General features: G+C 33.3%; 1 protein-coding gene across 3 annotated transcripts in view; it reads right to left on the reverse strand.

Moving 5' to 3' along the window:
* Nucleotides 1–13,727, reverse strand: part of CNTN5 (contactin 5) — a 1,319,804-nt gene that overhangs the window by 53,593 nt on the left and 1,252,484 nt on the right. For all 3 annotated transcript variants that reach the window (XM_032852733.1, XM_032852732.1, XM_032852734.1), the window contains 2 exons: nucleotides 3,855–3,925; nucleotides 1,557–1,791 (listed from right to left, as the gene is read on the reverse strand). In XM_032852733.1, the coding sequence (XP_032708624.1) occupies nucleotides 1,557–1,791; nucleotides 3,855–3,925 (306 nt within the window). The remainder of the gene's footprint in view (nucleotides 1–1,556; nucleotides 1,792–3,854; nucleotides 3,926–13,727) is intronic.

A 13,727-nucleotide genomic window follows, 5' to 3' on the forward strand; every position in this document is an offset into this window, starting at 1 on the left:
AGTTCAGGACTTTCATTTTTAAAGTGGAAGAGGAAAAAGGTCCAGAGAGGTGGATAAACTACAAGATTTTAGTTAGAGAGCAGATTGAAACTTTGTCCATCTCAGGCAAATGCTCTTTCTTTCCATTGTCCTACCATTCCTAGTTGGCATGGTTTAATGATGTTAAAACTTTACTCATATTTACACAAAAAGTTCCAAATTAGTAAATTTAACTAGTGAGCAAATGCCAAATACGTGTTTCAATTTTGTTGTTAGAACAGAAGCAGGGACACCTGGGTGGCTCAGTCAGTTAAACATCTCCTTTTGGCTTGGGTCATGATCTCAGATCCAGCTCTGCTTCTTCCTCTCCGTCTCCCCCTCCTCCTGCTCATGCTCTCTCGTTCTCTCCCTTTCTCTCTCTCAAATAAATAAATACACTTTTTTAATACTTGGAAAAAAGCAGACTATCTAGATTTAATTTGCCTGGTATCATTCATACGTCAGTCTACCAAAATAAATGAAGTGTTACTATGAAATATGTTATAGCAACAACCTCAGGGCCTTAAAAAAAATATGCATATTTCCTATCTAGGTTGAAAGAGTAATCTCCAAAGGCAAGCTATTTCAAGTTTAAGTAAACACAGTATAAACAACCCACGGTGATTGCTATAATTTAATTTCAAAGCAAAGGTTGACAAGGAACATACAAATCTTGATTTCTTAAAGTTAGCACTGGTGTTACTCTACAAAGCTTGCTCACAAACCTTTCCAGTTTACCGTCGGTGACCTTTGGAGTTATGTGCTTGATAATTAAGTTGAAGAAATTTTAAAGCAACAAGATGGATTTCCTGAATAAAATCTGTACTTCAAAATAGATTTTTTCAGTAACGAAGAGTGCAAAATATTATTATATATATTATAGTAAAATAACAAAATATTATTATTATATACATTCCTGATGAGAGAGTTTAGAGTAGTAGTTAAAAGCATGAGCTTTGGAGCCATACAGATGCAGGTTCAAATCCCAGTGGTGTCACTTACTACAGTTACTTACAACTCTCTCACTTACTGGTGTGAATTTGAGTATGTTTCTTTATTTCTCTGAGCCTCAGCTTCCTGAAAAGTATATTAGGGTTTGAGATTCCTACTTCCTGTTTGGATGTAAGAGTTAAATTAAACAAATATAAGTAATATGGTACCTCTGCTGTATCTGGAAACACATCAGATACTTAAGATGCTAAGTGCGTGGGTATCTCACTGGAACACCTATGATTCCTTGTTATTACTTGATTCTTCACTTTTTCTGGTCATTATTACGCTAGGATAAATTTTCTACTTCTGCTTCAGAATTTGGCTCTATATTAAAAAAAAAACCAAAACTCAGGGCAATTTGTATTGAAAAACTGCACCTTACATAAATCAGACACTATTTTTGTGCTTCAATATTCAAATGACCTTTTTCCCACCCCAACCCCTGCCATGTAGCTCATGTGTGCAACAATGTTTCATCCATATATCATCCACATAACATCCATAATAAAACGTGGAATGTAAATAATAGGGATAAAGAAACTGACCTCCTTCAGCTGAGCAGATAACCACAATCTGACTGAAAGGTCCATCTCCTTTATTGTTATAAACACCAACCTTCACTTCGAAGGGAGTAAGAGGAGGAACACTTTCATCTCGATAAATGAATTTTGAAGCTTCAGAGGATGTCACCATTTTTTCCTTCCAGCCACGTGTTCCATTGGGCCTGAAAGCCACAATATAGCCAAAGCCTTCCCCATTCTGAAACTCTTCAGATACTGGCTAAAGAAGAAAAATAAAATTAATGATCAGCAAATTAACTGATTAAAACAGCCACTTCTCCCAAAATTTATTATTTTTTTAAAATAATGGATAACCAGAGAAATGAAGACTTTCAAATCTGTAATGCTACACTGGAAGACAATCACTTAGTATAGAACAATCACTTAGTAGTCTTTGGAAGCTTAAAAGGAGTTAAAAACAAAATATAAAAACTTAAATAATATCTGTTGGTATTTAAGAAGAGTATCAAGGGTCCTGAAAACTCTTGGAGTGAAACAAATTTAAACCAGTTAGTCATGTATATGAAATGAACATTCCACACTAGAATTTAGCATGTTGGGTAAAACTGTCATATAGTCTGGTGGTCAGAAAAATCTGTTGCTGGAAGTGCTCTGCAGAGTCCTTTGTGCAGAAAAACAGGAAGTATTAATGTAAGACCTTCTTTATAGTATTTTCTTTTTCATTTGCTTTTGTGCTTTATTAATGTGAAAAAAATCAGAAAAGAATATTTGTTCAAGTAATTGTTATACTACATGCTTATATTTAAATTTGTTAAACAGGTATAAACTATACACCATAGAAAGGAGTAATTATGATTAACTAGTTAGTTAAAGGAGCAGTCACCAGTCACTGCCTAGCATAATGCTTGACACATAGTTACCAAATATATATTTGTTGAAACATGTTTTTTTCTTCTTTTGAATTTTGATTTAAGGAAAAACTGTATTGAGTAGAGAAAGAGAGACAAAGCCTATTATATCAAAGTTCCATAGACTAAATGTTTTTGGCCCCCTAAAATTCATATAACGAAATCTTAACCCCCAATGTGATGGTATTAAGAGGTGAAGATTTTGGTAGGTTATTAGATTATGAGGGCAGAGCCCTTATGAATGGGAGTAGTACCCCTCTTGCCCCTCTGCCAGTGAGAAAATGGCCCTCTGTTAGGCAGAGAGCAGGCTATCACCAGACTGGAATCTGCTGGTGACTTGATCTTAAATTTTCAGGCTCTGAACAGTAAGAAATATTTTTCTGCCATTCATAAGTCACCCCCAGCCTATGGTATTCTTATTTTAGCAGCTGGGGCTAAGACATGAAGCTGAAAGAGAAGGAAGTTCTATTTAGAGAGATTGACTTCAGTGAAGTTCAGGTATTAAGAAGTTAATTCCTCTGCAGAAGTAAAAAAAAAAAAAATTAAAAATAAATTTTTATTGAACAAGAGAGGGATGGACAGAATAGCCCAAGATATGCCCATGGAAGATTTATTAATGGGAAACATTTTTCTGTACATTTGATCATTGTTTTAGAGATCATCAGGGATTTGTTCACTTTGCTCCAGTAGACATTGCATCTCCTTTGCATTTTCATATTCTAGGACACAGTTTTGTGAGCTACATAGTTATGTTTGATAATAAGGTAATCTAACATCAGTAAAAGGAAAGTGGCTTCATGGGAAAATGAATGTTTCTCTCACACTTCTCCCTTGCCTCCTTTATAGAAGAAACTTCAGAGAACATATGGTGAGTGAGACAAGAGAACACAAAGTCCCAATTCTACTGCTGATTAGGAAGAGTACTTAAACTGTGCTTCAGTTTCATAATTTTTAAAATGAGGAAAAAGTATTATCCATACTAAAAGGGTTGTTTTATGGGTTAAATGAGATAACCTAGGCACTGTGTCACAAGTACAGTGGTGGTCATTTCTTTCCTCCCCACTGGTTTTAATAAGGGTGCTATTTAATTGTGAAATAATTAAATGTCAAACTAAGACAAACAATTGAAGTAGTTTGTGAGAGGATGTGTTTTAACTATTCAAACTTTATTCTGAGATAGCCCATATGACAGGAAGACATACTTTAGACTTGAAAAAAGTCAACTGGGACTGGGTATGAAATGAGACAGGTTCATGTTGATAATACTCATCTGAGTAATATATGGTCAAAGTGTTTCTTAACCTCATTTAAAGAGAAATTACTCAATCTCTCTGTACCAAGTACAGATCCTATATATGTAGCCTTATTTTCTAAGGAATCAACAAGTCTGACAACTTACTACAGGCTTTCTTACCTCCCAGGCTATGACTAACTCATGCCTTCTTCCACTTCTTCCACTTACGTTGGTGGGTGCTGTCTTTGGAACTGTAAATGAAAAATAGGCTAAAGTGAGGACAATAAATAGATGCTTAATTTAAAAGAATATGTAAGAACACATTATGACCCTACTTGGTCTTAAAAATCCCAAAACAATCAATCAAAATTGAAGTTACAGTGGCCATATTCAATATTAATTAAAACAAAATGTTTGTGACAGATACCCTGTTTTCAAATCTGTATGGGAGAGTTTGATACATATTTTTCATGACCACATAATACATTACCAAACCAGTCACCTTGTAAATGCTCTGTGGTAGTAAAGTTGAAATCTCAATAACACTAAAGTTAAGGACATCTACTAATGGTTCAATTTCATTTTATAAATTTTCTCCTTTCTGATGATGTGACTCTTCCATGGCCTCAGGGCTTGCAGAACTCTGAGAAAGTCTATGGGTTGACTTACTACAGCTTTACCAGAACCCCCAGAAAGTTCCGGTTTAAAGAAACGACAACAGTTCCACAGAGTGAGAACCTATTTAAATAAATAAACATTAAAAAAAAAACCTATCAAGAATGGATCTTTTGGGGCACCTGGGTGGCTCAGTGGGTTAAAGCCTCTGCCTTCGGCTCAGGTCATGATCCCAGGGTCTTAGGATCGAGGCCCACATCAGGCTCTCTGCTCGGCGGGGAGCCTGCTTCCTCCTCTCTCTCTGCCTGCCTCTCTGCCTACTTGTGATCTCTGTCTCTCAAATAACTAAATAAAATATATATATAAAAAAAAGAATGGATCCCTTTGCAACCTACAAAATATATAAGCACCCGGTGAAACTTTTTCAAATGAATAACTATTAAAAGAATAAATGTCTCAAAGGAATAAATTTCTCCTTCATTGCACCAAAACACAAAATCTGCAGTTGAAAGGGAACATTTTCAAATGAAGAACTGTTAAATGAAGAAGACCATTAAAAGAAATCATTTTCCAGGCTATGAGTCTGCATTAACAATTTTACACTTCAGCGTTGCCTTTATGTCCTTGCATATAGTTTTTAAGTGATATTTATATACTCACAAGCAATAAATTCACTCCTATATATTACCTACTTGGATGAAAGGCTATTTATTACTGGTAGATATTCAAAGCATATACAGCATTTTATGTACCAGAAAAACTGATGTGGAATTTATATTCCACGAGAAAGGAAAAAAAAAATGCTCTTTGCACAAAGGAGGTGGGAGAGAAAAGTCTGTGAATATGTATGTAATTGGCTCCACTGAAATAAAAACCTTTATTCACCAGGCTCCAAATTTCAGTGTCTTTGTGCACTTTTCTTCATGGACATGAGTTCTTGTCTTGCTCATGCACATGTAGAAGGATATATATATACACACACATATGTATATATGTATATACATATATATGTGTATATACACATATATATTACATATATAAAAATTATATGTGGAGTTCACTCATGCACATGTAGAAGGAGATTATATATATGTATATGTATGCATATATATGTGTATAAATATGATTATTTACATGCAGAGTTCACTCTCAGGAATTTTCTCAGAATTAAATGGAATTGGATACCCCTTAATCTGTCATTTCAAGAAATCACAAGAAATTCAGCTGAGAAAAAAAATGATACTATTAGAACAATAGCAGTGAATATGACCTAATTTATATAAAGAGCAAGTAAATCACTTATTAACTTGGTTTTTTATTAGCCATAGTTATTGCTGAATATAACAACATATGACATATCAGTTTGTTGACACCATGTCCCCAAACCACTGTTATATATAATTCAAGTTCTAAATTTATTTTCTGGTCCATGCTATAGGTAAGGCACACAGGAGTGGAGCTGGTTTAACTGTATGCATAAAAGAACAGGGATCTAAGGATCCAAATATCCCCTCAGTGGATGCAGTGGGTGATCTCTGAGACCTGAATGTTGTTATCATTAAAGAATGGTCAAACAAATAGATAAGCATGTTAATTTGTTGATATGATATGACTATGGCTTATCATAGTACCATTTGTTTGTAGAAAAAAAAAAAAAAGGAACACCCATGCATGCACACTTCATGTTCATCTCTGACAACTGACAGTTAAATAATATTATACATAGTATCTACCAGAGCCACTTACTTCATCTATTACATTGAAATCACTGTTTAGTCCCTAAACTTAGGATTTTGAATCTTCTTCTTTGAGGATATTTTCCCTATGATCATGGATGTTGTGGAGAGACTAGGCACTGATGATTACTTTCTCTTTTATTCAGCTATCAAACATCACCCCAAAAGAGGATGTATGGAACCTTTAACTTAAGAGTTGGAGAGTAGGCTGTATTCTCTCTAGTTGAATATTTCTTGAAGGTCATTTAAAAGATATGAGTAGAATAAAATACAAATAAATGACTATTTAAAGTTGATCTTTTCTTCTGAAGCTTTGGTAATATTGTTCCACAGTCCATTAATGCTTTTATTTTTTAGAAAACATATTTAGATTTTTCAAAAATTTTAACTTTTTTAAATAAAAAAATGAAAAGACACTAGTAAAAAATTTGGTGAAAATTTCTACTTAGAGGAGAAAGAAAGCAAAATTACACTTTCTGCAATGTGATTTGCTTTCCTGTGGGTAATTTCATTATTGAAGTATCCATAAATGACCCATATTAGAAAATTTATTTTATTATTTGAAAGTAGTCTTTGAAGTTTTCCTATTGCTGCTAAATTCTTTTCAAGGAAGATAGCCCATATCAATTTAATGTAATATTTAGCCATAAATAAAGACATTCTGTTAAGTGAAATAAGCCAGACAAAGAAAGACAAATACTATATTATCTCACTTACATGTAGGATCTAAAAAAATGGAACTACTAGAAACAGAATAGATTTATGGTTGCCAAAGGTGGTGGATGATGGGTAGAGGAAATGGGTGAAGATGGTCAAAAGGCACAAACTACCAGTTACAGATAAATAAGGTCTGGGTATGTAGTATATAGTTAACAATACTGCATTATATATTTGAAACTGGATGAAAGAATAGATCTTAAAACTTCTTATCACAAGGGAAAAAATATAATGATGTGAGGTGATAGATGTTAAATAAACTTACTATGGAATCATGTCACAATATATACATGTTGTATATCCTTAAACTGATAAAGTGTTAGAAAAGAAAACAAACAAACAAACAAAAAAATATTAAGACTTTAATAACTAGGCACCAGACATTGTGTTTTGTTATCAAGATCATAATGTTTGCATTAGGTACTCCTAATTGTCTTAAATTTCCCAATTTCATGCAGATGATCAATGGAACCTATATTCATTCATTTCTTTTTCAAGTTACTGCTGCAGTCACAATTTCAGAGTCGACTGATTTTAATTATATCCTTTTATTTATAAAACAACATATTCATGGTATGTAGGGATTTGACTTAATCTTTCAGTGCATTCGTGGTATAAAAGTTCTATTTCAAATTCTTGTTAGAACCATGAAATTAATATAATCAAACATCCGATAAATGCTTTTATTGAGTTCAGAGAAATACATATTTATTGAAAAACTAAATATATTTTCAATATAATTAATGAAAACCTGATTTAGAATTAAACAGCTAGATACTTTTTTCCTTTGGTTGGCTACTGATAAATGTCATCAGCTTATTAGCTCAGAGAATCAAGTTTACATGCATGATTAGTAGATTAAAGTCAGACTCTTCTGAGTTTCTTTCTGAGCAATGCTGTTCCATAAATGGATAATATTATTAACTTTTTTCACAAGCTGTAAATGCCTTGCTATTTGGGGCCTTATTTGGCATGTTGAAATGTAGACTATTGTCACTTTCCACTTTATGCATTGGAAATACTATATAAACAGAGTGATCAAGCTATAGTAACTTAGATTAAGCATGCATGACTTTAAGCTTGAATCTCAAAGGACTCAAAATATAATAGTTTGAACAAAGTCAATCATGCTAACAACATGCCTTAATTTGCATTAAACTAAAAAAAGACAGGATGAAATTATTTACAAACTTTTTTCCTGAAAAACTTCTGTTATCTAATACTGTAAATGTTTATGCAGCTTATTTAATAATACAGCTTTCTTCGAGAACTAGGAGAGCACATGTATTTTAAGAGTTTAATGATAATCCAGCAACTGTTTGAAAAGAAAGTTGCAAAAGTGTAGGAAGAAGAAAGGGAGTTTGTTTATACAATAATGGTGGGAGTCAAGAGGGAAATTAAAACAAACAATTCCTACCTGAATTGAAAGTTGTAGCACACAAACATTTCAGTTAACTGATTATTATTTAAGTTCATTTTATACAGTTAGTTAAGTTTAAAGAATATACAAAACAAAAAGTAGCAGTGGCATTTTCTAAAGAGTTCATATAATGCTGTTACTCCTATTAGTAGGATAGATAAGGTGATATGCACAAATTGAAATGTGTTTTTGTGGGAGTGAGTAAGGTCTGGGCTTGGGTTTCAGTCCTACCATTCCAGCTAAACTGGTTAGTTGAAAATATTTCTTTACTTTGTTGTCCTTCACAAAGATAATAGCCTACTTTTTAAAGTTATTTTTCAAAATTATTTATTACAATGCCTGGAACTATAATTTATAAATATTACCTAATGCTATCATCTACTTAGATTTCAAAAAGAGAAAATGGTAAAGTCTTCTATGATAAACATTAGGTTTATTTTCTATGATAAACATTAGTTAAAGTTCAACATATGTAATCTTGAAAGAGATTATCTCCTTGAAAATATGGATAATATTGCTTTGATAGTACCATGGTAATTACACTTTCAGTTTTGGCTCAGCTTGTTTAAATTTGGAAACCTAGGCAATATACCAGTTTTGATTTGCAAAAGAGGTTATTTTAGAAAATAAAAGATTTCTCTGATTTGTGAATTTTCTAATAAATGGCAATAGTCAAAAGTACAGGAAGTTTATATATACAATAAATGGTGTTTACCTCAACTTATATTCTCTTAGCTTTATTTATATGGGTCCACAAGAAATTAGAAGCCGAGGATGGGTATAATAACCTTCGAATGAGATTTGTTGATGCATGTGATTAAAAAAAAAAAAAAAGGATAAAGAAAGAGGAAGAAGGGAGGAGGGAAGGCAGGTAACTTGAAATCACTGTCTTTGGTGAAAGTATAGAATTCCAACTTTACCTCTTAACTGGTAACCTTGTGCAAGTTTTTAAATTTTCTAATTCTGCTTTCTCATCTGTAAAATGAGGATAAACACTTCTTGCTTTAGAGGGTTTATGTGGCAATTAAATGATATAATAAATGGCAAGTACTTAGCATAGAGCCTGGAACATGGTTCATGATTTATCACTGGTTTATGGTATTATGGGGACTAGGAAGATATGAAAAGTCATACTTGAGTGTTTCACATTCACTCCTGAGTTGATAACTTTGCATCACCCTTTTATCTTTCATGCTCAAGTCTTCTACTGTTCTTCCATCACTTAACTATTAATCAGAAAAGACATCCCTAAAAATTAGCCACACTTCTTTTATAAAGGCTTTTGTAAAATCGCCATCTCTGCCTGCAAAATGCCTCTGAAAATGGAGACAATTTCTTGAATATATTTTGTAGAAAAGACTTACCTGGACCAAAGGAGCTTCATGATTTAAAAATACTGTCTGCTTAGTTTAACAGTATTTTCTTTTAGATTTTCTTAATTATTTCAGCTGAATGCTTAATTTTTAATATAAGATTTTCTTAGAAACATATACTGGAGATACTTTAAAAAACCCTATAGCTTTCTGTCTTTTCTCTGCACACATCAGTGCCTGACAACAGTGGATTTTCTAATCGTCCTCTATAAATAATTTTTGGTCTGGCCTTCAAAATCCCATTAAATGCTGTTTACAAGGCCAACACACATAACCCCAGAGAAAACAAATTCAACCTTATTTTATATTACAGAAGTATTTTATTGTGTTCCTTTCAAAATTTTTGAACTCAGTGAAGTTTCCTGAGTAATTATCAGGGACAAGAACTTTGAAGATGCAAATAGGAACAAACCAAGATCCTTTCAGAAGTAAGGAGATAATATACAGTGAAAGAAACTAATAGAAAATTAAACGAGACTTCTGGACTTGAGATTAGTCAGACGTAACCTCAACTGCTAATGTGAAGTTGGTTGGACAAAACTACAGAATTGGTAAGATCAGAAAAACCAAATTTTATGATCCTTTTTCATTTTCCCCCTCTAGCTCATATACCATGGATTTTAGCACAAGGAAGGTTTTGGAAGAAGGCTGTCAACTTAGTAAGTAAATGTGCTGTGACATCTCCTTCCACCATTAGCTGTCGGTAGAAGAGAAACGTGTGTGTCATTTCCCTCTCATGCTAAGTGAGAAGAGGAGAGAACACTGCTGCAGAGAGTACGGATTCTTATTTCTTACACTGTGGCTGAATGCTGTTGAACTTCAGAATTTTGTAATATGACCCAGTCCCATGCTCTACCACTGAGCAGAGACCAAAGTAGCTCTTGAGAATATCCTTGAGAACATAGAATTTGGCAAGTCAGAAATGTGATTACTGTGAGGCAAGTGGACACTATGGAAGGTAAGTTTAAATAGGCTTGTTGAGATAACATCCAATTAAGCTGTCTGCTAGGGGACAGGATAGTCTCCAAAGAATCCAATGCATCCTGTAAGAGAAAGAAGCAGTGTGTGGACAAATACTGTCACATATTGCACTCAACACCCATAGGAGTATTACAAATTGTACCACCTAATTATGTTTTCTTCTTCTTATCTGGCCTGGAAAGTGCCTGCAATAGCAGCTAGAGATTGAGGGGGAAAAAAGGAAGAAAGAAAAGACAAATCCTAGCTCTTGGGTCAAGCCTTTGGGATAGAGGAAGAGAGACATGGAGATGGATGTGAGATTAAGGTTCTTATTTAAATGAAAATAGAAGTTTTTAATACTTGAAAATGAGACTTCCCCAATACTGAAAAGTGCCTTGGAGATTTTATCTATCTATCTATCTACATATCTATATATCTATATTTATATCCATATCTATATCTATCTATATCATCTATATATATATATATAAATAAAATTTGGGACTAAAGTCAGAGATCAGATGAAGCGTAATAGAAAGCAATGATGGGAGAAGAATACAACTATTTTCTGTTTAAATTCTATAGAGTTCAGTCTATATAATAAACCATTTACATAACTATGATAGTGCAGAAAGTGCTAAGGGGCCAGGAAAGATTTTTATCTGATTGTCTACTTGACACTCCTATTTATCTGGTCAACCATTTATTTATTAAGCATAGAAAAAATATTTTGTCTTATGTGGCCTAAAGTATGTGTGTGTCATTTTCCATTTCAGAATCAAAAAAGAATGACGGGTCAGAATACAACATGTTAAGCAACTGGAATGCTATATGAATGTGGAACATATTTTTTAAGCAAGTTCTTTCATTTGACACTTATTTTTTTCTGCTCCTTTGTCTTGTCTACGCTATAAGCAAAGCAAATGACCACATGTTGGAACAATATCACAATCCACTTATAAACTGATAACAAATACAAATAGCTAGATAACAAATACAAATGGCTAGATAACAAATACAGCATGGTAAACTAAACAGAAATGGAGACAGAGATTTAGAGGAGAGGCATGTTCTATACTTTGCACCACATTCTGAAAGGCTTTCTTGACTTCCAAGCCATCAGGTGGGCTTGCTGGTACACAGTCTGCAGCAGAGACTTCTCAATAGGATGGCATATTGGAGGAGCCAGATGCAAGCCAAGAGATTGAGTGACTCTTACTATATCAACAAAATGATGTTTAACCTGAAAGTATTTCCTCAATATGAAAAAAGTGACATGCATGATTACTATTATTTAAATTTCCGTTGAACAAAGAAATAATGTTTAAATACATCATGATGATGATTATGATGATGATGATGAAGATGATGACAGTGATGATGGCGATGAAGATGATGATGATGATAAATGGCTAATAGTAAGCATTTACAATGTGCCAGGAACTATGCTAAGTTCTTTGCATGCATTATATTATTTAATAGAACGAGGCATTGGAGTAGGTTGTGATTCTGTCTCCATTTTATAAGTGAGAAAATTGAGCCTTGAGCAAGGTATATATCTTACCTATGTTTACTGCTAGTGAACAGCCCAGAACATTAATCCAGATCTGCTTAATTCCAAAACTCAAACTCCTAATTACAGGTTGAAGACAGAACCTTCTTTCCTCTCATTCTTTTGTTATCAATCTCTTTATTTCATCATAATTTGTAAATAAAGAACTACAAATACTGAGATTTATATTCAATGCTTTGATGATAATAGACATTTTATATTGCAGAGAAAAGCAAACCTTTTTAGATAATAGGTTACATCATTTAACTCTATCTTATCTCCTTTTCATTTATTTTTTCAACAATTAGTGTTATAAATTATTCAGTTTATGAGGCACCTGAGTGGCTCAGTCAACTAAGCATCTGACTCTTGATTTTGGCTCAGGTCATGTTCCCAGTGTTGTGAGATCAAGTTCCCTGTCAGGCTCCACACTGTATGCAGAATCTTCTTGAGATTCTCTCTCTACCTCTCTCTCTGCCCACTCCCCCATGCACATACATGCTTTCTTGTTCTCAAACAAACAAATAAATAAAGAAAGAAAATCTTAAAAAAATAAATGCATAATTTATGGAACATTAAAGTTCAATTAAGTGAAAGAATTGCTGTTGTAACAGTTTTATACATTTTTCCACTTCTATTAACATGTGTATTTCAAATTCATTTCCTAAGACATGATTTTTTTTCTCTTTTTAAATGATAAAACATTTCCACTACCCATCCCAAAATTTTATACTGGTTTGATGATAGTAACACATTTCCAAAACTAAACACAGGTTATATCTATCACCTATCATCTATCTATCATCTATCTATCTATCTATCTATCTATCATCTATCTATATCTATCAACTAACTAAAACTTGTAGGAAAATTGTACTACAAATAAATAAATAAATGAATGTACATTGAAGTAAAAAATGTGTATTATTATTTTGATATTCTAATAAGAGATCAGATCAAACCAATTTATTTTATACTTATTGACTGATAGGGGTATTTTGATGACTGTAAAATTCAAAATATACCCTGAGGAAACTGCAAAAAAAAAAAACAAACAAACTTTTTTGGTGTGTGGGAGAGAAACAACTTTAAAGTGAAATTGCTTTACTAAACCTGCTTTGGGATTTAGAATATTCTAGTAAATATGGGAATTTTAAAGGAACATAAAATTTTCAACTCAGTATCTTGAATGTGACATCTTTTCTCTTTCAAGTAGCTCTGTTGATTTTCAGAGATTAGTTCGTCCATTAGAACTGCATCATCTTTTAAAATACAGGACATGGGGGCACCTGGGTGGCTCAATGGGTTAAGCCTCTGCCTTCAGCTCAGGTCATGATCTCAGAGTCCTGGGATCGAGCCCCATATCGGGCTCTCTGCTCAGCGGGGAACCTACTTCCTCCTCTCTCCCTCTTTGCCTGCCCCTCTGCCTACTTGTGATCTCTCTCTGTCAAATAAATAAAATCTTAAAAAATAAAATAAAATAAAATAAAATAAAATACAGGACATGTACTTAAAAGAGGCAGAGTATGTTACTTGAGAAGACATCTCAGGATATTTGTATCCCTTTTAACCTGTGCCACCTAACAAAACAGGCACAAAAATCAACACTTGTTTCAACACCATTAGCAGCTCTAGTCCTTTGTGGTACCAAAGCACAAGAAGCATAAAGTAGGCAGTATA

The sequence above is a fragment of the Lontra canadensis genome, unplaced genomic scaffold (genome assembly GCF_010015895.1).
Source record: "Lontra canadensis isolate GAN:19392208 unplaced genomic scaffold, GSC_riverotter_1.0 scaffold7, whole genome shotgun sequence".
In the NCBI taxonomy this organism is placed as follows: domain Eukaryota; kingdom Metazoa; phylum Chordata; class Mammalia; order Carnivora; family Mustelidae; genus Lontra; species Lontra canadensis.